This window comes from Epinephelus lanceolatus, chromosome 3 (assembly GCF_041903045.1).
Source record: "Epinephelus lanceolatus isolate andai-2023 chromosome 3, ASM4190304v1, whole genome shotgun sequence".
Lineage (NCBI taxonomy): Eukaryota > Metazoa > Chordata > Actinopteri > Perciformes > Serranidae > Epinephelus > Epinephelus lanceolatus.
Window position 1 is genome coordinate 11622405 of NC_135736.1, and position 21730 is coordinate 11644134.

Genomic DNA, 21730 nt, shown 5'->3' on the forward strand with positions numbered 1-21730 from the left:
ATTGGTGGTGGAGGTGGGGAGGAGGGGTGGTGGAGGTTCCTTATCTGCAGGCCACAGGCAGCTTTTGAGGCTCTTATCAGCAGCCACCATATTGTACTAGCACATCCTCTTGTCCAGCAGGGAGCGGAAAACTCTCATGCAACATGGTTCCCTCTCTCTCCCCTCTCTCTCTCTCTCTCTCTCTCTCTCTCTCTCTCCCTCCTCACACTTGCCAGTACCAGAGCTCTTCGACTGGCAACCAGCTACAGCATTGTGTCTTCTTGGCGAAGAGAGTGAGTGAAGGAAGGGATAGACGGGACAGTGAAAGAGAGAGTGGTGAAAGTAACATATGGACAGGAGTGGCAGGCAGAGAACATCTCCACGTTTTGAGTGTGCCTTCGTTCAAAGGACCAACTTCACAACGATGAACAAATTGGATGGTCTAATTCTGACTTCATCTCTTTGTGAACATCTGGGACTTTAATCATTTTTTTATTTTTGATTAAAGATTTTTAAAGAGATTGACATGGGTATGAGGAGTGTTTTGACAGGTGTCTGACAGTTCTGACATCAGAGATTGACAGACAGACACTCACAGACTGCAGTGGAGTGTGAGCGACCTGAAGGAGGAGGAGGAGGAGGAGGAAGAAGAGGAGGAGGGCGTTCAACACTGAGGAGATACAACATGTGCGTTTGCAGATCACTTGAACTCTTTTGCATGACTGACAGACGAGCCACACTGGATATCACAATGTATCTGTGAGTACTTAATATAATACAATTTATTTATTTTTTTATGCAGTCTGTAGTACATGAGCGGCTTACGTCCACTAGCAATTATTTTAAACAAAAAAAGGATCTGATTGTAGTCTCTATGTGCCATATGTCACATACAGCATGTAATTATGGTGAAATAGTTCCTGTTGAAAACTGGTACTCAAATTTGGTGAATTTAAAGCAATTAGAAAAGACAGAAATTTAATATAAAGTCATGTCAGATGGTTTGTTGTGACGGATTGTTCTGTTAAAAGCTGAATTTTATGTGTTTTTTATCTGACCAGTCTACTGGTTACAATAAATATACAATATAATGTGCATTTGGCCTAAACAATAATATAAGGAATATATAAATGGACAGAAATAAAGGGCATAGATGTGGTGCAATTATATATATTTATTATAAATAAAGAATATTTTAATGAAATATTGGTGACATATAGCTGGGTTTATCACAGTTTTTAAATATATTTTATTTGAGGTTATTGTGCCAGAGAATACAGGCTTGACTAAAAATCAAATGCGGTAAAAATATCCTTTATTAAAATATGCTACACAAAATATGTGTAGCATATGTGTAGTCAAACTGATTTGTTTCTCTGCTACCACAGCAAAATGAATTATCTTAGTGTGTGAGGCTGACGATGTTTTTAGCAAAAAAAAAGTATTTTACACTAAAAACTTCTAAATATACATCTGTAACTCTCTGTAGCCTCTCTAGGGATTTTTCCTATCAAGATATTTATGTGCCAGTAAATATAACACTGCTGCAAAATCAAATGATACAAGAAACTACCTGTGAGTGTTGTCCATACCATTGTGAAAGAGGGAACTGTTCAAAATAAAGTCATGACCACTAGAAAAGACAAAACAGGAACACTTTGCGATTGCAAAACCTGAGAAATAATGAGTGTTACGCACTCTTGCAAAGTAGAGCAAAAACAAATGCAGAGTGTAACAGTGAATTAAGTTGATATTCTGCATTTAAACATCCCATCGAGGCAGCAGTATAAGATGAATCTGTACATTTTCATGGATAAAATTCAGATTTTAAACTGTAGTCCAGCTTCCACTGAGGAAACAAACCAACAGCAGCTACTGCTTAAATATCAGTACACACTCTTGTGGTGCTCATCTGCAGAATTTGACCTGTGAGCACATTTTCATGTCTTATTGCTTTTACTGAATATATTACAAATATATATCCTGAGTGCCTTTTTCTTTTGTTCAACAGACTCTTTGATATCAATCCAATCTTCGGGGGTCTGGAACGTTTTGAATGCTGAAAAGGATTTTGACTCACATCCTCAAAATACACGTAGACAGACAACTAGACGGACAGACTCATTAAGAGCAGCCACTGGAGACTCATTCAAAACCTAGAATCTGCTGCTCAGGATGTACTGTGAGAAAAACCCAGACCACAACACCCACCCCGGCTCCAAGTCGCGCCCAGAGACAACACCACAGAAGTAGCCCTCCGTTGAAGACTGCAAGGACTGAAACATTTGTTTCCCTGGCACCCTCTGTAATGTTAAAAGGAGGGAATGAATACAGGCTCACGTTTACTCACACTCTAGATACAGCCAGCAGAGGCGGGAATGATGGGGGGATCAGAGGGCAGCTGTAGCTTTATGCGAAGCACATATAGTCTGGACTGACAGGTAGATGATTCACATACTGACCCTGGCCATGATAAGAAAAACTGATGGATTTCAGGTTGGCCAGAGGAAAATCTACATTTCTAGAGAGGTAGAGCAGCAACGCATTGCATAATCTGCAGGAAAGTGGAACAAAGGACAAGGAAATAAAGGGTTTAAAGGAAGAAACACACACACACACACACACACACACGCACACACACTTGGTTAGAAGAGGTTTAAAGGTCCCTTTAGGACAAGCTGCAGGTGGTACAGGAGCATGGTAGTTACTCTTACACATATATAAAGACACACTGACACACGCCCACAGCACACACGCTGGGCAGCTAGGAGGAACAGGAGTTTGGCACTATGATGGAGAAGCTGAACCCCGACGGTCCACCTGCCTCACCCCCAGATCTACCTCGCCCTTCCTCCTCCTCCTCTTCCTCCGCCTCCTCCCCATCCTGTGCCCCTGTGGAGCAGCACAGTCCCCTCCAGAACAAAACTTTAGCGTCCTCGGATGCTATCAGCAGCCCACATCCACCTAATAAGACAGGGCACAAGGGACACACGGATGTCCCCTCTGCTGGCTCGATTCAGTCCTCCATTGCCACGACGACAGTGTTAACCAGTCACAACTCAGATAAAGCTGCTGCACCTGAGCCCATTGTCATGGAGACGGAGGAGGAGGAGGTGGAGGAGAAGCGAGGAGGACCGAAGAGCACCACAGCTTGTGCTGCCTCTGCCAACGGGTCCCCAACTCTTTCCTCTCCACCTCCACTCCTCCCGGCACCAGCCAAGACCTCCCCGTGTCCTCTACCACCTCCAGCCTCCACTGCAACCTTCCCTTCATCTTCATCACCCTCTCCTCTTCCTCCACACATTCCAGTCATCAGTCTTGGTCACAGCAAACCCCCTCTCCCACTCCCTAATACTCCTTTAACTGCCCTCCACCCAATCCCCAACCTCCTACACGGGCCACACGGGGACCTTCGCCGCAGTCAGCTGGCTGGTTTGCCTGTGGCGAGCCCTGGAACTTCTGGGGGCCCTTCAGCTCCATCCCCAGGGCCGCTGTTGCCTCAGCAGTACCTGTCTGCACACCCCTTTTTCACCAGGTGAGATTTGGCTTTAATGGATTCATCAATAAGCAACAGTTTCACTTTATGACCTCCTTAGACCCTCATCGTGCTGAACAGACTGATTTTCACTTCTCAAATTGTTGTATTTTAATAATTTTTGGGGCCTAAAGAAGCAAAGGTTTCTATTACACTAGAAAAAAGCAAAGGGTGGTGAAAAGTCAGAAAATATTCAATGTAATTTTGTTTTTACATTTTTTCTTTTCCATTTAATCATCTGGCAACTTCTCTTTTTTTTGCAACCCCAATGTTGGGAACCACAGTATTAACAGACAGCTCTGATAGTGTCACCTAATATCCAAGTGTTCATGAGCAGTTAAGTAATTCTTGAGGATGCATTCAATCCTGCAAGGAAATCTGAAATATGGAAAATACTATAACTCACTATACTAATGCTCATTGACCTCCTTTTCGCCAGGAAGGCAAACAGATGTGGAACTCTTAACGATATATGTTACTGGTGATGATGATGCCGTCTCATTGGCAACAGTTTTCTGTTTCATATGAAACCTCAACTGCTGGGATTTCACGACTTCCCATTGTGATTAATTGTGGCTACGCTGCACGGTTAAGCAGAATTGACAGCAGGATGTGTGCTGCGCTGAAGGAACCTCACATTTCTCATGCTAAATTTACTCATCAGGACACTTGTTTGCAGAACATGAGTTGCATCAGGGAAGTTTTTTTGTGTGCATTTAGTACCAAAACCCTGAAGTGATCACTTTTGAAACTATACCTCTACTTTTAATTGCAGCTAAATTTAGTCGTTGAACTGCCAAAAGACAACAAAACACAACTCTTAAAGCACTTTTTGGGCCCGTAGAGTTGGCAACTCTTAGCAAACACTCATGAAGAAAGGCACTCATTTGCAGACATTATCAAAGGCCTCCTACTGTTCATCTATTCTCTACTCCAAAAAGGATTTTCCTCACAGTTTCTTTCTGTAACAAAGAAGCATCAGCTGTGTAAAAAGTAGGATTTTTTTTCGACATCTAAGGTTCCACCATCTGTCATGGAGGTCTGGGAATAAGATTCCCTCCTCACTTCTCTCTGGTCTGTTTGTAGCAGGAAGCATTGATCTATTTCATCCCCCTGAAGTAGAATCAGCTAGTAACCACACTTAATGAGACTGGGCTAAAACTCTGCATGCACACTCAATCAACGCCACCAGCATAATCACACTGCAGCTAATGGCTTCCACCATCTTCTTGATTTCTCCACTCACTCTCCAAGGCTTCTTTACGTAAAGAGATGCGAGAATGACTTTACATTGTAAGCTGTTATATTTAGCTGCAGTTGATTCTGAGTGCAGTTACAAAAGAGTCACATTTTCACACATTTTGCTGTGTTTCTGTCTTCAGTTCCTACCTGGGTCCCTCAGGAGGGAACTATGGTGTCATCAACAACAGCCGCATCAAGAGAAGACCCTCGTCACACTTTGAGGTGGAGATCAATGACTGTGAGTTTCTGTGTGACCAAATAAAGAATCAGTCATCAATACTGATACAGCCATTGTTACAGTATGTTAACGTTTGCATGTTTGACACAGTTGTATGGATGGAATTGCTGCCCACATAATGGAGAAGGTTAATATTTCAAGGTTGCCAATATTTTGTATTTTCCTTATTGTCAGCAAGTCTTGTGAGAAAAACCAACAGCAACAATGCATCTGTGGCTTTCAGCTGCAGGCCCAGTTGTTCTTAAAAGGTTAAATAATTCCCTCAAAAAGCTGGGCACTGTAGTTTTTAACAAATGTTACTCACATAGAAATAAAAAGTGCATTTGTCGGGGGACTTTTTCAGTGGTGGATTAATACGCATTTGATGCTCTTGTGAGTATTTGCAGCAGCAAAGCAGTATACGTGGGATTGACTCAGGTATACCGTAATAAATGAAGTTGTCCCAGTGGCCCACTGGCATTATTTTAATAGATTGTGGACAACAGCTGCGTTCTATTACCCTGGAAATCCAGAGTTCTCGCTAGAGCACAATTTGAATTTGAATTTGCTCAGCGAGTCAGCCTAAATCTTTCTAGATTTGGGTCTGGATTTCCAGGCTAGCATTCTATGGCACAAAGGAATAATGTACAACAGTCTAAAAAAATACGAAGATCATTGTTGGTTTTGGTCTTTTTAATGGGATTTGTTGACAATAATAAGAGTAAAAATAACTTTCTTTTTATATCCTTTAAGGCCCTACACACTCAGACAGTGATTATATGTGTCTAACAGGCCCTCCTCAAAAACTCGCTCGCCGTGTCTTCACCAACAGCCGCGAGCGCTGGCGGCAGCAGAACGTGAATGGGGCGTTCTCTGAGCTGAGGAAACTCATTCCCACACACCCACCCGACAAGAAGCTCAGCAAGAATGAAATCCTCCGTCTGGCTGTGAAATACATCAACTTCTTGGTCACTCTGCTCAATGACCAGGCACAGGACAAGAGCAGGGACTCGACTGAGGATGAGGACGAGAGCACCGCAGCTGAATTGGACAGAAATAAACGGAACCTTCTTTTTCAGTGCAACACCCCTCCTCTGTCCCACGCCGCCCCACCATCCTCAGCCCACCCTGCGACGCTCCACAGAGACAGAGACTCAACTGACTCAGTCATTGCTCTGGCTAACTCCCCAGCAACATCCAGTTGCTATGGTGACACGGACAGTGAGGAAAGCTTTGGGGCTAAGACCTCTTTGGTGACCCATGGCATTCTGGGAAAGGTCAAGGGTCAGATAAGGATGGTGGCAGCAACAAATGATGAGCGGTGACACCAAAAGACAGCAAACAAAGAGGTGTGCAGCCACTGGGAGTTTAAATGTCACACTGACAGACAGGACACACAATCGCCGCCAGATACGGAGCTGGTGTGATTCTCTCTACAGCTCCAAAGTAGTGAAATAAGTAAGATTTTTGGGAAACGTTTGCGGTTTTAACTGTCTCTATGTCTTTTCCAGTGATGTGCAAACATTTGAGTTTGATGCTCTGTGTTTTAGGAAAATACTGAACTGTGCTGTGGGGCAAGTTGAGGCATGAAACATCACAGAACATTTTGAACAGACTCAAACATGTTTTATATCTAATTAAGGTCTAACCTCACTATCAAACAATGTGGATTCACAACATGATCCTGGAAATTGAGGAGTGTTTGTTTTGACTTTTTTTAGTGTTAATAACAAAAATTCAACAATGTTTTCCAACCTGATCTCACAGAAATGTGTGCAATGACCACGACCTCTTAACACCATATTAAGTAGTTGTGACATGAAATGTGTTACAATTATGTGCTAGAGCGGTCACAGTTTTGAATACGTGGTTGACTTGTGAAACTGTTGCAGTTTTGTAAGGTCTAGGAACCAAAACTACTCAGGTAGGTTTAGGGAAAACCAAGCAAATATGCACTAGCTGCGACCCCGTCCTCGCATGCATCTGCCCCTTTTTGTCAAACGGCATAAACAGTTAATCAGCTTTCATTTGGCTAATTATAACCAATCTATCCACAAATTCTAAGGCAAATATCTGAATTTGTTTGGAGGTTAGGGACCTTTTTGCAATGGGCCACTCCCCCAACCCCCCAGAGAAAAACCTGTGGCTGTGAAAGGGTGGATCAACCGACTGACCAACCATCCAACCAACAGAGCGAGCTGCTGGTTGCAGATAAAAGAAAAACTTGGCGAGGTTTACAAAAAGTTAGTGTTTTCAGTGAAAATAAATCCTACTTACACAATACGTAAAGTTAACATAAGCCAATGCTAATTTTGGTTTTAAAAAATAACAAAAACAGCAGTCTCCTGAGGGACAGTCCTGTATTTGGTTGACCCACCCACCACACCAACCACTTCACTACATGGATGTTGTTGCTCTTCATGTTACCTATGGGGTCATAACATAAACCACCACCCACTGCGTAATGGGAATTTGTGTGTCCAACACGCAATGGATTCTTATTGACTTTCCATTGGCACTGTTTAAAATTAAATTTAACACATGGGTCACCATTATGGTGGCACATGTGCCACCAATGGGGTATTAAGAGGTCGTGGTCATTTCAAGTATTTCTGAGAGACCAGGCTGATTTTTTCTCAATCAAGAAATTCAGGATCCTAAATTCCCCCTTTGTGGGTCCATAGAAATGATACATCTCTCAAAGATGGTGAAAAAGCAGATTTTCTGTTCCAGTCTAAATACAGCCTCAGAAATGTACATGTATATAATCAGCACTGCCCCAGTACAATTATGGTAATTTAAAGGTGCAGTCTGTGATTCTAATCCAACAAAATTTGTTAAATGCAGCAAATATCTCTTCACGGTCAGCTAGCTGTCTGCTCTGTGTGTGCACTGACAAAAAAATTTTGTGTTCATACACAGGCTCAATTGAAATTGGAAACACAGACTCGGTCAGACTGAGCCACATGACACTATTGTGCCGTGCTCGTGCACAGGAGAGGGAAAAGGCCATGGTTGCATAAAGAGAAAGGCAGTGGGACTGAGAGGGACGGTACACAGAGCTTCCGAAGGAGCACTGACAGGAGGGGTAAATGTGTTTGGGAGTTGGGCTCAAATACCAGCAATCTGTCTCCAGAATTGCAGACTCCACCTTTAAGAGTGCCATATTCTCTGTTGTGCCTGCAGAGAAGTGCATGTAATGCATTCATGAATCGAAGTTGCAGTTTTTGATGTTCCTGCTGTTCTTACTGTCAGAGAAGCAGGGCCAATGGTCCCACCCTGACATTGTGACACACTTGTACCAGACAGAAATAAAGTGTGTTTTAGTTTGCTGTTCCTTATTTGACATCCTCTTATTGCGCTACAAAGACTGCTCTCTGTCAGCACGATTTCTCAACGATTTGCCGTGTTTGTCAGACATTTAAGGAACATTTGTGTATCCTCAAAGTATACACAGAAATCTCAGCACAAGATGATCACAATAACCATCAGATGTTGGAGCTACAAAAGCAATGCTACTGGGTTATTAAAAAAATTAAATGTGAATTCTAAACAATAACATGTAAATAAATCACATGTCCACATGCTAATAGAAAAACACAACAACCTATCACCACACTTTATACAGTATGGGCTGAATAGTCAAAGCAGTACTCCATGGTGTTTGTTTGTGCTGCTCACCAGAATGACAGATTAATAATGGTACTTTTGTCAAGGGAGCCATAAACAACACCAGTCAAAAAATGAAAAATAAAAATAGTGAGTGATGTGACACCCTAAAGGTAAATATAAACTGCTGATTTTATTGTTGTCCCATGAAGCGTTGGAGTTTTCCCAGGCAGCTGATTTAGAGAGGAGTGGTAGAAGAAGTGCTCAGACTTTTTACTTAAGTAAAACTAGCGATGGCACAGTGTTAAAATACTGTTACAAGTATAAGTCATACATTCAAAATCTTGCATTTGTAAGTATAAGCATCACAATATTAACATGTTATAGTACTGATTCTGCAGAATGACCCATTTTAGAATAATGTATTACCAGATTTTAATTATCGATGCATTCATGTGCATCACTGATGTCGCAGTTGATAAAGGTGAGGCTTATTCAAATTACTTTATAAACTATGGGGTACCTACATTTATTATGATACACCATAGCTGATTCATATTTTGTATTAACAGTCTGAATCTGAAAATTAATGTCAAATAAATAAAGTGGAAAAAACTTCTATACTGGCGTCCAAAGTGCAGTAGAGTCAGAGTATAAAGTAGCATAAAATGGAAATACTCAAGTAAAGTACAAGTTCCTCAAAATTATAGTTAAGTACAGCACTTAAACTTAGTTACATTCCACCACTGCATGTTTTTAGCATGTTTGTGCATGTTGTTTGTGTGTGTGTGTGTGTGTGTGTGTGTAAGCCATTGAGTGGCAACAGATTTATGTAACAGCAACAATTGAAGGTGTGCGGTTGTGTGAGGAAGGTCAGGGTGGATGTGGGATGCGGTTAGAGATGGGGTTCAGCCTGATGAGGGGGGTTGCATAAGTGAGAGGTTTGGGGGTAAGATGCAGCTGTGTAGCGGTGCTGGTGTCTCTCTGCCTGCATGCTCGGCTCCATCGAGTGGCCAGGAAACGCCAACAGTTAGTGCTGTCTCATTGACGGCCAACGAGTTTCCTGGAGGAGGGGTGGTGGTGTGTGTGTGTGTGTGTGTGTGTGTGTGTGTGTGTGAGTGTGACTCTGATGGGTGTTTGGACATGTGGGGTGGTAACCACTGCATGGGAGACAGGGAGAGGGGAAAAACAGAAAAAAGAGCCACCAGGATGCTCTGGGAACCCCTATACACCCAGTTTCAGGACCGCACAACAGGAAGAGCAGCTTTCACAACACTGCTATGGCTGCCGCTAGCCGTTCTGCTGTGCCAGCCCCCACCCCACCCCACCCTTGCTTTGTTGTGAAACCACAGTGAGGATTACAGAGGCAGGGGTCACACAGATTAAAGAGGCAGCCTGCTGCAATATTCTGAAAATGCACATACTAAAATTTTTACCAGTTACATTTGCAGCAACAGCAGTGATTTGCTGTGTTGTTGGGAGTTATTTAACAATTTATGAATTAAAGACTAATGTTATTGCAGCATGCTCATTTTTTGCATTTAATGCAAATTATAGTCTTACACTTTGCAAACTGTAAAGCTTGCCTTTTGACGTATGCTTTGTTGTCATAATAATACATAAATAATAATATTCTGTGCAATTATCTTTGGATCTACTGTGATTGATCTGATAACGATCGGCTGCAATAGAAGGAAGTGGTGGGACTGTGTCTCAGACTTCTTCAGTAAACATGTAGTAAGCGTGGTGTAGAACAGGGCACTGGCACAGTTTTTGACCTCACAGTCGACTTGACAATACTTTGCTAGTTTTGTTTAAAGTGAGAATAAAGCAGCCAAATGAAGGCAACAGATCAGCGGCTGCAGTGTTTTCATTTGGACTGTTTAACATGTGAGACGAGTAGCGGAGCCCTATTAAGGTGGCACATTTTTAAAGAAGTTCAGAGAACATGCCACGACACCTACAAAAGGCCTCCTGGGTGCATGGTGTGATGCAAGAGAGAATAAATCAATAGACCATTCTCACATCAGACATTTGGCTTGTCATTACAGGAAGAGCACAGGTGTATTTGATTAAATAAACATGACTGCCTTACATTTAGGTGAGCTGGTTCCAGTGTCCTGGTATAAGCCTTTTTCACAGAAGACCTTGTGACTTGTGACAGAAGCAAAAGTACAGGAAGAGCCAGTTCCAGGGTCCTGGTATCATGCATACTGGCTCACTGGCATACTGGGGTACTAGATGGAAGTGGGCCGTCGTTACCTAAATGTGTTTCATCTGAGCTTTTCCTGCTGTGAAAAGACAAGATGTGTGCTGTGAAAAGGACTATCAAGGTGTGTCCAAATTAAAAAAAAAAAAAAAAGACTTTATTCATCACAAACAAAAGCCAGTGCAGTGACTATAGAGTGCTGCAGGGATGACTTTTTCTGGAGACTGACGCGGAAGTTAGCATTACATTGGTTCTGTTGTCAAAAAGCTAATGGGATTTTCCTATTGGATTTCAGATTATTGCATCAAACAAGGTGTGTGGAAAACAAATGTTTATGATACTTACACATTGTTCAGCAAGATAAACTTCACAAATGAACACCACTCTTAGAATTTTTGAAGCATACATACAATTGCCAGACATAAAAAGCTAACATTAGGGTATCAATGAGTTATACCACAGGTGCATGACCTCACATCACCACCACAGCTAGGCTATAAAGCCATGTTCAGCATGATGACGTTCTGTAGTCTCATTTAGCAACTTGTAAGTTACTGTCTTTTTAAGACACGTAAAAGCTTAAAAGTTTATGAGTGGGGTATTTACTGACATATTTTATGTTGTAGAACAAAGCTTGTGTTAACCACAGACCTCGTCTCAAACGTCTAACCAAAAACCCATTCAAAAAACTGACTAGACTTTAAGACAAGGAAACCATGAGTGCCAAAATGCTAAATCATTTCTGGGTTTTAGGACTCATTCTTGCACCACTCTATACAGGCATTAGCTCAACACAGCTAGCACCACAAACACATACCCTGTGCATGAGAACTGAACCTGTGTGTGTTAATGGCTCAGACTCTTCCAGGAACTTAAGTTTTTATGTTACTTTTTAAAAGGTAAATTGGCCTTTTTCACAATGAACATTTAACTTACCAGAATAGCAAAAGCAAAGGTGTTACTAATAACAAATCTGCAATAGCATTTTTTCCGGCCACTTGGAGCCATCAGAAACAAGTTGTGAAAACATCATTTAAAAGTGTCATCGCCTTTTAAGTTGTTTAGTGTAGTGCCCGTTCAAAATGTGGCAGTTCAGAATGGGCTGATTGCTCGGCCTTCAAGGTTGCTGCTTGCAACTTTCTCAAGAACCGCTCATCCAAACAACTTCACAATCCACACTGTTCTTCCTTGGGTCCTGAGCACTAAACCTCCTATGACATAGTTGTGTCCCCTTACAGTGCTAAAGTATACGCTAACAGCTAAAAAAATATTTATTATAGCTGCTTTAGTGACGGTTTTGCTCTATTTGAGTGTCCCAGTAAGCTATGGCAGTTTGATAGAGAGCCAGCAGGCACGATACCAGCACCCTAAAACGGAGGCTGCCAAATGGAACTCAGCCTTCATTAATTTTATTAAATACACCTGTGGTTTTCCTAAAGTGAAATGTCAAAATCTCTTATGTGGAAAAAGGCCTATTAACAGCTGTTTGCATGAGCATCTTTAACATTATATCTTATTGTTTCTAAAATTTCCAAATCCAAACTTTAGCTTTATTTAGGTAAGATAATAAACTTAAGACATAAACTTCTTAGTCATGAACTCAATGTGAAAATATTAGGAACTTTACAAAAATCAACTTTAACATCACAGCTTTTCCCTGACCTCACCTGCTAAGCCTGTCCACAGGACAGGGTAAGCTAATGTGTTTGTTTTTTTTTTCTGGGTTTTTTTTCTTTAATAGATCTACAGTACTTTATATTAAATATTGCAATGACTCAGGATATAGGTCAGGAAAAAGAAACCTTATAATCTTGGTTGGGACTGCTGGGGTGTTAACCATCTCTCCCTCTTTTGATACAGGAGGCCAAGCAGGGTGATGCTGGCCTGTCTGGGACTTAGAGATAATGTCCCTGTCTCCACCCCTCCGTTGTGCCCCTCTTGCTACAGCCCCTTGCACATTGAAAATACCAGTAGCTCTTGTCCCATCAGTCACGTACAGACTAAACCTGCACGTGCATGTGAGGAGCTGACGTGCTAGAAGCCTCTGGTCCTTTATCAGCTTTAGCGTGCTGATAATGAGGATGCAGCTTTTTAATGCAGAGGTTTAGCAAGTTGTGAGGTTTTTTTCAAATGTTAAAACATCAAAATAGTAAAAGAAAGAAAAAAGCTATAAAAGCTCACAATAAAACTGTTCATATTTGCATTGCAACAATCAAAACAGACCAAGACAATTTTGTAATGAATGTTCTTTTTTTTATTAGGCACTACTAGCACTCGTAGCACAGTATTCAGACATTAAGAAATGAAAAGGAAATTATAATAAATCATAGGTTCAAAATATTTTCTATTTTCTTACAGAATGACATCTTGCAAACAGTATATAGGACAAGCACCTAAGTGTTTGTCACTTGCACAAACAAAATCAATTTAGCCAAGTTTAGCCAAGTTCATTTTGTCAAAATCATATCTAGAACATACCATTTAGTGTGAGTGACATTCACCCTTTGAAAAAACGTCACACCCAACTTTATTTATAAGCTGCTGGAAGGAAACCTAAAGGTCCAATGTGTACGATTTAGGGGAGTTCAGTGGCATCAGGAGGTTTTCACCAGGAGCCGAATTATCAGCAGAAGTCTCTTCCTCTCCAAAGCATAGAGACCAGATGATTAATAACAGTTAAAAAAAAAGTTGAATGAAGTATGAATGAAGTTTTACGTTACAAATCAGTGTCTAGGCATGTCAGAGATGGGCTGCTTGCCCAGCCCCTGCTAATGTGTGTACACCTTATTTCTGATCAAGGCGTTCAGGAGGTCTTTAGCAGGAGCCGATTGTCTGCAGAGGTCTCCTCCATTTCAAAATAAACAGACCCAGCATTTTAAATTGGCAAAACACTAAATAAAGCAGTTTCACATTATAGAATCTGGATTTTTCTCAACACTGCTCGTCGCTGAGAGGCTGCCAACTACGGTGGCCAACACAAAAACGCGCCAGTGTTTGATCTGGGCTGCTGCAGAACATGGTGGTGCAACAAGGCAGACTCCATGAACGAACGGCTCATTCTAAGGTAACAAAAACACGATTCTTATTTTCCGATGACTATACGCCAAAAACATTTTACATTCCATTATTGCCTATATATTCAGACATCCAACACATTGGACCTTTAAAAAAATAATGGAAAAAAATTACAGTTTGGATTTGTCTTAAGGCATCTGTTTATATAATAGTTAATACATTTTGACACAAGTATTCTGAAATGAGTCCTGTAACATGCAGTCTATTAGTACAGAAAGAAAGATTAATAGAAAAGTGTATGTTTCACACATCATCAATCTGTCAAAATAAACAAATATATGTGTCACTGTTTTGGAATTATGCACTTTGATGGTACTAATTCAACTTAATGTTTTTACATGTGTTTTACATTTTATATACATGAACAATTCAGCTGTTCATTCAGTTTTCAATACTTTCTCTCCTTGCTTTACCAGAGAGTCAATGCTATCATTCACTGTTCTTGCCACATTTTTTGCAGCTTCATCCGTCTTTTCTAAAGTGTTTTTGTTGCTGAATTTTCGTCTGCCCACCTCAGTTACCGCAGATCCAGCAGCTGCCCCGATAGCTCCGCCAATCACCCCCCCCAAAAGCACACCAAGCACCAGACCCAGCACTGCGCCCCCTATGACTACCTTGGGCACCTGTTTAGCAGTATTCCCAATTTTCTCCCACATTGGGCTCTCAGCCACCATTTTGGCCCCTGATTTTGCCCCAGAGCCAATCTGCCCCCACACTGGACTCTGCGCCACCTTCTTTGCACCAGCACCAATTCCAGCTCCAAGTCGCACAGAGCCGTCAGCCATCATTTTAGCTCCAGTTTTGGCCCCAGATCCTACTTTTCCCCACACAGGACTCTGCGCCAAATTCTTTGCCCCGGCTCCAATCCCAGATCCGACACGCATGGAGTTTTCCGCCACTATTTTGGCCCCTGATTTGGCCCCTGAACCAACTTTTCCCCAAACTGGACTAGCTGCTGCTGCCTTTGCTCCAGATCCCACCCATGCAGAACCATCCACCACTGACTTGGGAACTCTATCTCCTACTAGTTTGGACACATGTCCAGCACCAGCTCCCACCTTCCCCCACACAGGACTATCAGCCACAATCTTCTGGACATTTTTTGCTGTAGTGCCGACTGTCCCCCACACCGGACTATCTTTCACCTTCTTTGCTCCCTCACCAACCCACACAGAGCTATCTGCCAAAAGTTTGGGTAACATCTTTGCACTGGACTCCATTTTCTCCATAATGGAACGAAGAAGTGAAGGGGACATGGTGGAACGTGTAATAGGAGGAAGGCTCTCATTATTCATTGTTTTTACACTCATCTCTGCCTCATCCCTTGTTTTCTCAATCTCATCCTCTAACACTTCCTCCTCTGCCTCAGCCACAGTCTGCATATATGGATAGAGAACCCGCCTTTCAGAGCTGAGCTGTTTATCGTCTGCCAGTCTGTCTTGCTCCACTATTTCTCCCCTTCTCTCCCTTGCTAGCTGCACCTGTCTCTGCCTCAGTCTGGTCTCTGCCTCTTGAAAAGCAGGATGAGAATAACACTGTCCTCCACTTTCCTTCACTGTCTGCTCCACCTTCTCTAGCAGCTCTGCCACGTTCCTCCTCTCCCTCCAACCTCCTCCTGTCTCCATCACATGAAACCTGTCCCCGCATTTCTCCACGAGCTTTAACAAATCCCTCCGCTGACCAGCAATGTATGCCTCCACGCTGTCACTGCCTGCCTTCCCACTCTCCCTCAGTTTATCTGCGTAAGTAAAGAGGAGAATAGTGTGTCTCTGGACCGCCTCGGGGCCAAAAACATTCTCAAGGGCCTCAAGAGCCTTCAGTTCGGTCTTTGCAGGCTGGTCTAAGGGGACGCACATGAGGAAGGCATGAGGGCCGGGGCTGGACAAAGCAACACAGGAGGAGATCTGAGCTCGCACCTCATCTGGAGCTCGCTCTGAATTGTACCAGTCTGGGGTGTCCACTACTGCCACCTGCAGGTGAGGGAGGAGACACATGCAGCAATATAAGGAGTTGATTCATGGGAAATCAGCAGTGCACAACTGAATTTTTATGACACAACAAGAAGAGAGAGATTACATTTTAGAGCACAGGTATGAGATGAGTGAAAGTAAAATGAAAACGTGAAAGCAAACAACACAATATCATACCTGTCTTCCCTCAACCATGGATTTCTTTTTCTCACACTCCTGAGTGACTGCTGTGAGGCTGTCTGGGCATGACTCAAACACCTCCCGCCCCAGTATGCTGTTGCCAGCTGTACTCTTCCCTGATCCAGATCGCCCAAACAGCACCAGGCGCAGCTCCGGAGAGGATGAAGAAGATGAGGAGGACGAGGGGAATGAGGTTGGAGAGGAGGATCTGGGGAATGAGGTAGGAGAGGAGGATCTGGGGAATGAGGTGGGAGAAGAGGATCTGGGGAATGAGGTTGGAGAGGAGGATCTGGGGAATGAGGTGGGAGAAGAGGTAAAGGTTGGCGAGGAGGGGGAAGAGGTAAAGACAGGCGAATAAGGAGAGGAGGTCGGAGATGCCTCAGGGGATCTCTCTTCAAAGCTGTTCATTCTGTGGTGTACTGAAAAATCAGAGGAAATTTGGAGTTTAATATGTAAAGTTAAGAGACAATGAATTTTTTAAAACATTTGTCATCACAGGAGTGCACTTTGAAGTGACATAACATGAGATGAGACAGTGAGGTCCTGTAACTCACAAGTAGTGACCACTTTGGGAGTTGATTTACCCTCAGACATTTGTGAGAGTATAGCTCCATCTACAGAGGAAAAAACAGTAAATTTGAGTCCTGTTTTGTGCCCACATTTGTTCTTTTTTACATGGCATTGTGATGTTGAATATTGGGTACAAAAATGCATACATTTACCTGCATTTAATTTGAAGCTGGGAGTCCTCTTGAACTGTCTGTCATCATGCGGCTCTGAATAGGACTGTTGCTCTGGTGCTGGAGTTGAATGAAGCCCGTTAGATCTTTGCCTCACACCCACACTTTCCTCTGTTTCATGCCTCTCTTCTCTCCTCCTCTCCAAGATGGTGCTGTACTCCTCTCCTCTATCCACACGATCCACACTCCTTCGTGTTTCTGTGTTTAAGATGTGCGTTGAAGCGACGGGCTCTCTTCTCTGAGCTCTGTATGTTTCCATAAGTTCCCGCTTTCTCTCTTTCACTCGTTTCTCCAGCTCTCTCTCCTGGGCTGTTCTCATATAGTATACCCCACTTCTCTTCACCATGTTGTCCACCTGTTACATAAATACATGAACAATATTTTATACAATATCCCCCATACTCACATTTAGAATTACAGTGTTGTATTTTAGAATTCCTGCAATTAAACTCTGTGGAAAAAAAACTGTGAAATCAATTCCCATGTCAGTCAAGGTCACAATGTACCTGTCCCGACTATAGCTGGGTGTGTGAGTATGAAACAGGGCGTTGCTGGGAAAAACATGCACGCTCAGTGACATTCTCAGACAAATCAAAACAAAGAGCTCTACCATGTGCAGTATGCAATAACATTTCACTTTCTGAAGATTCTAAAAAAGTGCTTGACAAAAATCACAAAATGCACGGTACCTCATTTCAAGAGATCTTAAAGCATACGCCCAAACTGACCCAAATTGACTATATTGTGAGATAACCAACATAATCAATATGAAAACAGAGAAGCTGTTAACAGTACACACTGCAAAAATTTGTGTATGAACTCTTCATGCAGTTGTTAATTGTTCTCTATGTCGACATCTCACCTTATCCAGCAGCTCCCGGACTTGCTCCCTGTCCTGACGCTGACGATTATTGAAGACATGGCACCTTCCCCCACAGCTCTCAATCATCTGCCTCAGGCCTGGGTGTTCTTTCTGCAGGTATTCCTGCAGAAAAACAACTTAGATTTGCAATAGGTTGCCTCTCTCCCTCCATAAACAGCAGCTGATTAGTTGATAATCCTGTCAATACTAGTGCTGGGGAATAACTAGTCAAATGTAATTAAATTGCATAATAAATGTTAATATAATTATTAAAATTATTATAGTTACTGAGAAAAAATGTAATTACATTACAGTTACTAATTAAAATGTTGGTGATAAAAAGGGTTTACATCTGTTAAATTATTCTCCGTAAAAAGTTTATGTGTAGAATGGAACATTCATTCTGTTGCTTTGCATCTTTTTATCGTGCAAGAATGCATTTTTCAGCTTTATTGCCCAGTTTAAAACATTTTTAACAAAAATAACCTTCCTTAGACTGGTCATTACAGACATTCTTTCATGTCACACTTTCATTAATAAATATGACTGCATAGGATCTTAATTACTCAAAATATAAAGTGACTACAAAAAGCCATATATTCAGTTTCGGCAACCAAAAGCTGATGCCTAGTTGCCAGCCTGGCAACCTTTTAAAGTAGCATTGAACCCTGTATACGGTGCTAAAATTAAGAAGACTTGAAATTTTATTTAGTGTACTCTAATACCTCCAGTGTTCTTCCCATCAAGTAGTCCCCACAGGTCAGCAGGACGAGGGTGTGATCCAGCACCTCCTCCCCAAATGCCTCCTCCAGCTCTGCAGGCACACGACATTCCATCTGGGAAAGAAAACCAAGGAAGGAAAAATAGAAAAAAATCATTATATTTGGACTTTCATTGACAACTGTTCATCATTACAAAAACATTGCAAAAAAAAATTGCACCTTGTGTACTAATGAATGTTCTGTGTAAAGCAAATACGAATTAAAGTTGTATGTATTATGAAACACAAGTGTAAATAAAATGTAAACTAAAAGCATGTCTTTGGCTTTTAGAAATACCCAAACAATGTTATTGATGACTGCATCAGTGAGAAATAATGCCAAAAGCAAAAACACAGGTGGAAGGACAAACAACCACCAACCAACCTCTGTGAATTGGCCAACAGGAACCAGCAGCAAAATAGCATGTGGGCCTGGTGCAACCAGCGTCATCGCTCGCTCCGTCTCCTCCCTGACACTTTCCTCCATCTTCCCGCCGGTCCAGTACCATCTCGGCGCCTCCACCACAGTCAAACCCCTGCCCTCAGAGATGCCCTGTCGCAGCTGGCAGCTCCTGGAGGCAGTGGGAGAGATGGGTGACAGCTGGCCAAGGATAGTGTCCGCCGAAGAGGTCTTGCCACATCCAATGTTTCCCAAAAGAATAAGTCTCAGCTCTTGGGGCGAGGACCCATAGGAGCTCCCTCTCAACTGCTCACTCATAGCTGTAAAAAGAGAAAGGAAGAGAAAGAGGTCAAGTGTGTTATCTGGATGTAATTCAGTACCAAAGATTTATTTGGTAGGAAGCTACACCAACCAACCAAAAGCAAAGGTGTGTTCATACATGTTGACTTTTAGAAGATGAACCCACATGCAAATGACACTACAAAAAGAGAACTAAACAGATTGGGTAGGAGTCTAATTATCTTATCTGACATCACAACTCTTATATAAGCAAATGTGAAAGTTGTGATGCCTTTTATGTGTTTCATCTGTGATATGTGAAGGATTCTGAATGTTTGTGTGCAACAGTTAAAAGAACACCATTTTCTTATTTAATTTCCTTTGAACGTCACATTTCTTTCCTATTTATTTCCTCCATCCTCTCACCTCTTGTGCATGACTTAACAAGAACTACGATAATTGATAACAGCTATGCTCTCACATGAAGCTTTCATTTCACTGAAACCTTTCTTCCTTTACTAACCGCATCCCTTTTTACTTAGTGTGCATGATATGCCACACCTTGCCAGTCCTGTCCAACTACATTCTGGCTGGACTTGTATTTGTGGACCGATATGCAAACATGCACAAAACACATCCACCTACATTGAACACCAACACAAGGACCAAACATATAGCATATCAAGTTCACTATGACAACAAACAACAGTGAGAGTGAAATTCAAACTTGGCCTTTAACTAACACTAAAAGTAAAGAGTATTACCAGACGGACACTGGTTGTTTTGTCTATTCAAAGCGCACATAACACTGACAACCATTGCTATGATCACTAATAATCTACAACTTGCTGCTTCAGGTAAACTTCCACTTTTATATTTAGATGATTAGTACCTAGTTTAGTAAACAGATATATTAATCAAACAATAATAAACATACTTACTCAATCGATCATGTATCGTCTTCTCTGTTTGTTCCGTAGTCACTGAGATATGTCTCTCCTGCAGACAACTTCAGTACATGTCGACTCCTAGTCGACAAGTGAAATCTGCCTACGCAGGTAGGATCTGCAGTCTCAGGGAGGTACCTGTCTCACCACTCCCAATTTTGAATGCATGCACACATGAACACACTCACAAGTATATTTTCTCCGTGCACAACAGGTTTCTTTGTCTACAGGCTGCTAAGCATTCCGAGATGGGGCGGAGGAGGTATATCCCAGGGCACATGTGAATCATTCTAACTTGGTTTTATCTACCACACCCATCAGGTCTCAAACTAAGGGACGGTTTCAAATAAGCTGTCTATTAAGGTTTAGAGTCACTAAGATTAATAACTGGTAAACTATGCATGTAAATATTTTTGCAATGCTGCGGTTGTCAGGACAGAGGGCATGTAACCAAAAGACATGACAAGTTGAAGGTGTAAGGTCAGTTATTCAACAAGGAACTTGACTTTGGTTTTATTGTACGTCATACAGATGGGCATTAACCAGTCTCAACAGTCTCATCCTACATAGCTTATGAAGACATTGAAGCCTCAAGAGTCACTTCTATGGGGACTGTACATTTTTATTATCTACAAAAAAAGATAAATAAGATCACAGGTGTTGAATTATTACTTCAATTAGAGACAGACGATTGACCTCATTATGAAATTTTCTTACAATAACATTTCACAGGTAATTACTTAATTGCTAACCTGTGGTCAAATGATTTCTAAAACTAAAATTAAAATTGCTCTCTAACTATATACACCAATCAGCCACAACATTTAAACCACTGACTGGAGAAATGAATTGCATGATCTCATTACGGTGCAATGTTCTGCAGGGAAAACTTGTTCCCTGGCATTCATGAGGATGCCACTTGGCATGCACCACCCACCCAAACACTACTGAAGACCAAGGACACCTCCTCATGGCAATAGTACTCTCTGATGACAGTGCCCCCCCCCCCACCCCCCCAGCAGGACAAGGCACCATGCCACTTCGCAAAAACTGGTCAGGAATGGCCCAAAGAAGGTAGCAAAGAACTCAATGTGTCAAACTGGCCTCCAAATTCACCAGATCCCAATGCGACTGAGCATTTTAGAGATGTGCCGGTACCCCAGATCCAAGTCTGATCCATGGTGGGACCTTTCGAGATTGGACTTGCCTCTGACCTGTAAAGGCATGGACACAGGACCTCTGTGGTTGTCCTGTGGTGTCTGGCACCAAGACACTGGGGGTTGTACTTGGTCTGCAATGGTGTTTGCATGGAAGGAGAATGACAGGTGGCATCCACATGACTGCCAGGATGAAAGGTTTCCCAGCGGAACACTGCATTGTAACTAGGACTGTAACTAACGATTATTTTCATTGTCGACTAATCTGTCGATTATTTCTTGGATTAGTCAACTAATTATTTTATCGAAAAATGTGTTAAAGTGTTGAAAAATGTCAGTCTGTCTGTCCCAAACCCCAAAATCATGTCATCTAATGTCTTGTTTCGCACTCATGCCAAAGGGTTTTAGTTCACTGTCACGGGAGTGTGTGTAAAGCTGCCAATATCTGAACGTAAAAAGCTGCAGTAAGAGTATTTTTTGGGTACTTTTAAAGTACTTTTCTCTGAAAAATGACTCAAACCAATTAGTCGACTACTAAAATAGTCACCGATTATTTTAATAGTCAATTA

At 42.0% G+C, this 21730-nt stretch overlaps 2 protein-coding genes across 3 annotated transcripts; one reads left to right on the top strand and one right to left on the bottom strand.

The window, feature by feature from the left end:
- The first annotated feature begins 200 nt into the window (after positions 1-200).
- lyl1 (LYL1 basic helix-loop-helix family member) lies at positions 201-8309 on the top strand. Of its 2 annotated transcripts, none has more exons than XM_033625071.2 (4): positions 201-738; positions 1991-3514; positions 4897-4994; positions 5727-8309. In XM_033625071.2, exons 2-4 carry the CDS (start codon positions 2769-2771, stop codon positions 6296-6298), a joined length of 1416 nt encoding a protein of 471 aa, XP_033480962.1. In that variant the 5' UTR covers positions 201-738; positions 1991-2768; the 3' UTR covers positions 6299-8309. The 2 variants fall into 2 exon arrangements, with proteins under 2 accessions (XP_033480962.1, XP_033480963.1); XM_033625072.2 differs by having other exon boundaries at positions 5766-8309.
- A 4711-nt stretch (positions 8310-13020) lies between these two features.
- On the bottom strand, positions 13021-20289 carry LOC117254671 (GTPase IMAP family member 8). The gene is made up of 8 exons (XM_033623044.2): positions 19999-20289; positions 18764-19098; positions 18344-18454; positions 17619-17741; positions 16739-17111; positions 16571-16630; positions 16014-16435; positions 13021-15836 (listed from the first exon to the last, which is right to left on the bottom strand). The coding sequence occupies exons 2-8, from the start codon at positions 19094-19096 to the stop codon at positions 14244-14246; spliced, it is 3015 nt and encodes a 1004-aa protein (XP_033478935.1). The 5' UTR covers positions 19097-19098; positions 19999-20289; the 3' UTR covers positions 13021-14243.
- Between the last annotated feature and the right edge of the window lie 1441 nt (positions 20290-21730).

Excerpts from the sequence above, each read along its gene's own strand:
- LOC117254671 (XM_033623044.2), bottom strand. The coding sequence starts at position 19,096 with ATGAGTGAGCAGTTGAGAGGGAGCTCCTATGGGTCCTCGCCCCAAGAG. Across the intron at positions 17,742-18,343 it reads TGATGGGAAGAACACTGGAG|GAATACCTGCAGAAAGAACA; the intron begins GTATTAGAGTAC and ends GTTTTTCTGCAG. Across the intron at positions 17,112-17,618 it reads TCCGGGAGCTGCTGGATAAG|GTGGACAACATGGTGAAGAG; the intron begins GTGAGATGTCGA and ends TTTATGTAACAG.
- lyl1 (XM_033625071.2), top strand. The coding sequence starts at position 2,769 with ATGATGGAGAAGCTGAACCCCGACGGTCCACCTGCCTCACCCCCAGAT. Across the intron at positions 3,515-4,896 it reads GCACACCCCTTTTTCACCAG|TTCCTACCTGGGTCCCTCAG; the intron begins GTGAGATTTGGC and ends TTCTGTCTTCAG. Across the intron at positions 4,995-5,726 it reads TGAGGTGGAGATCAATGACT|GCCCTACACACTCAGACAGT; the intron begins GTGAGTTTCTGT and ends ATATCCTTTAAG.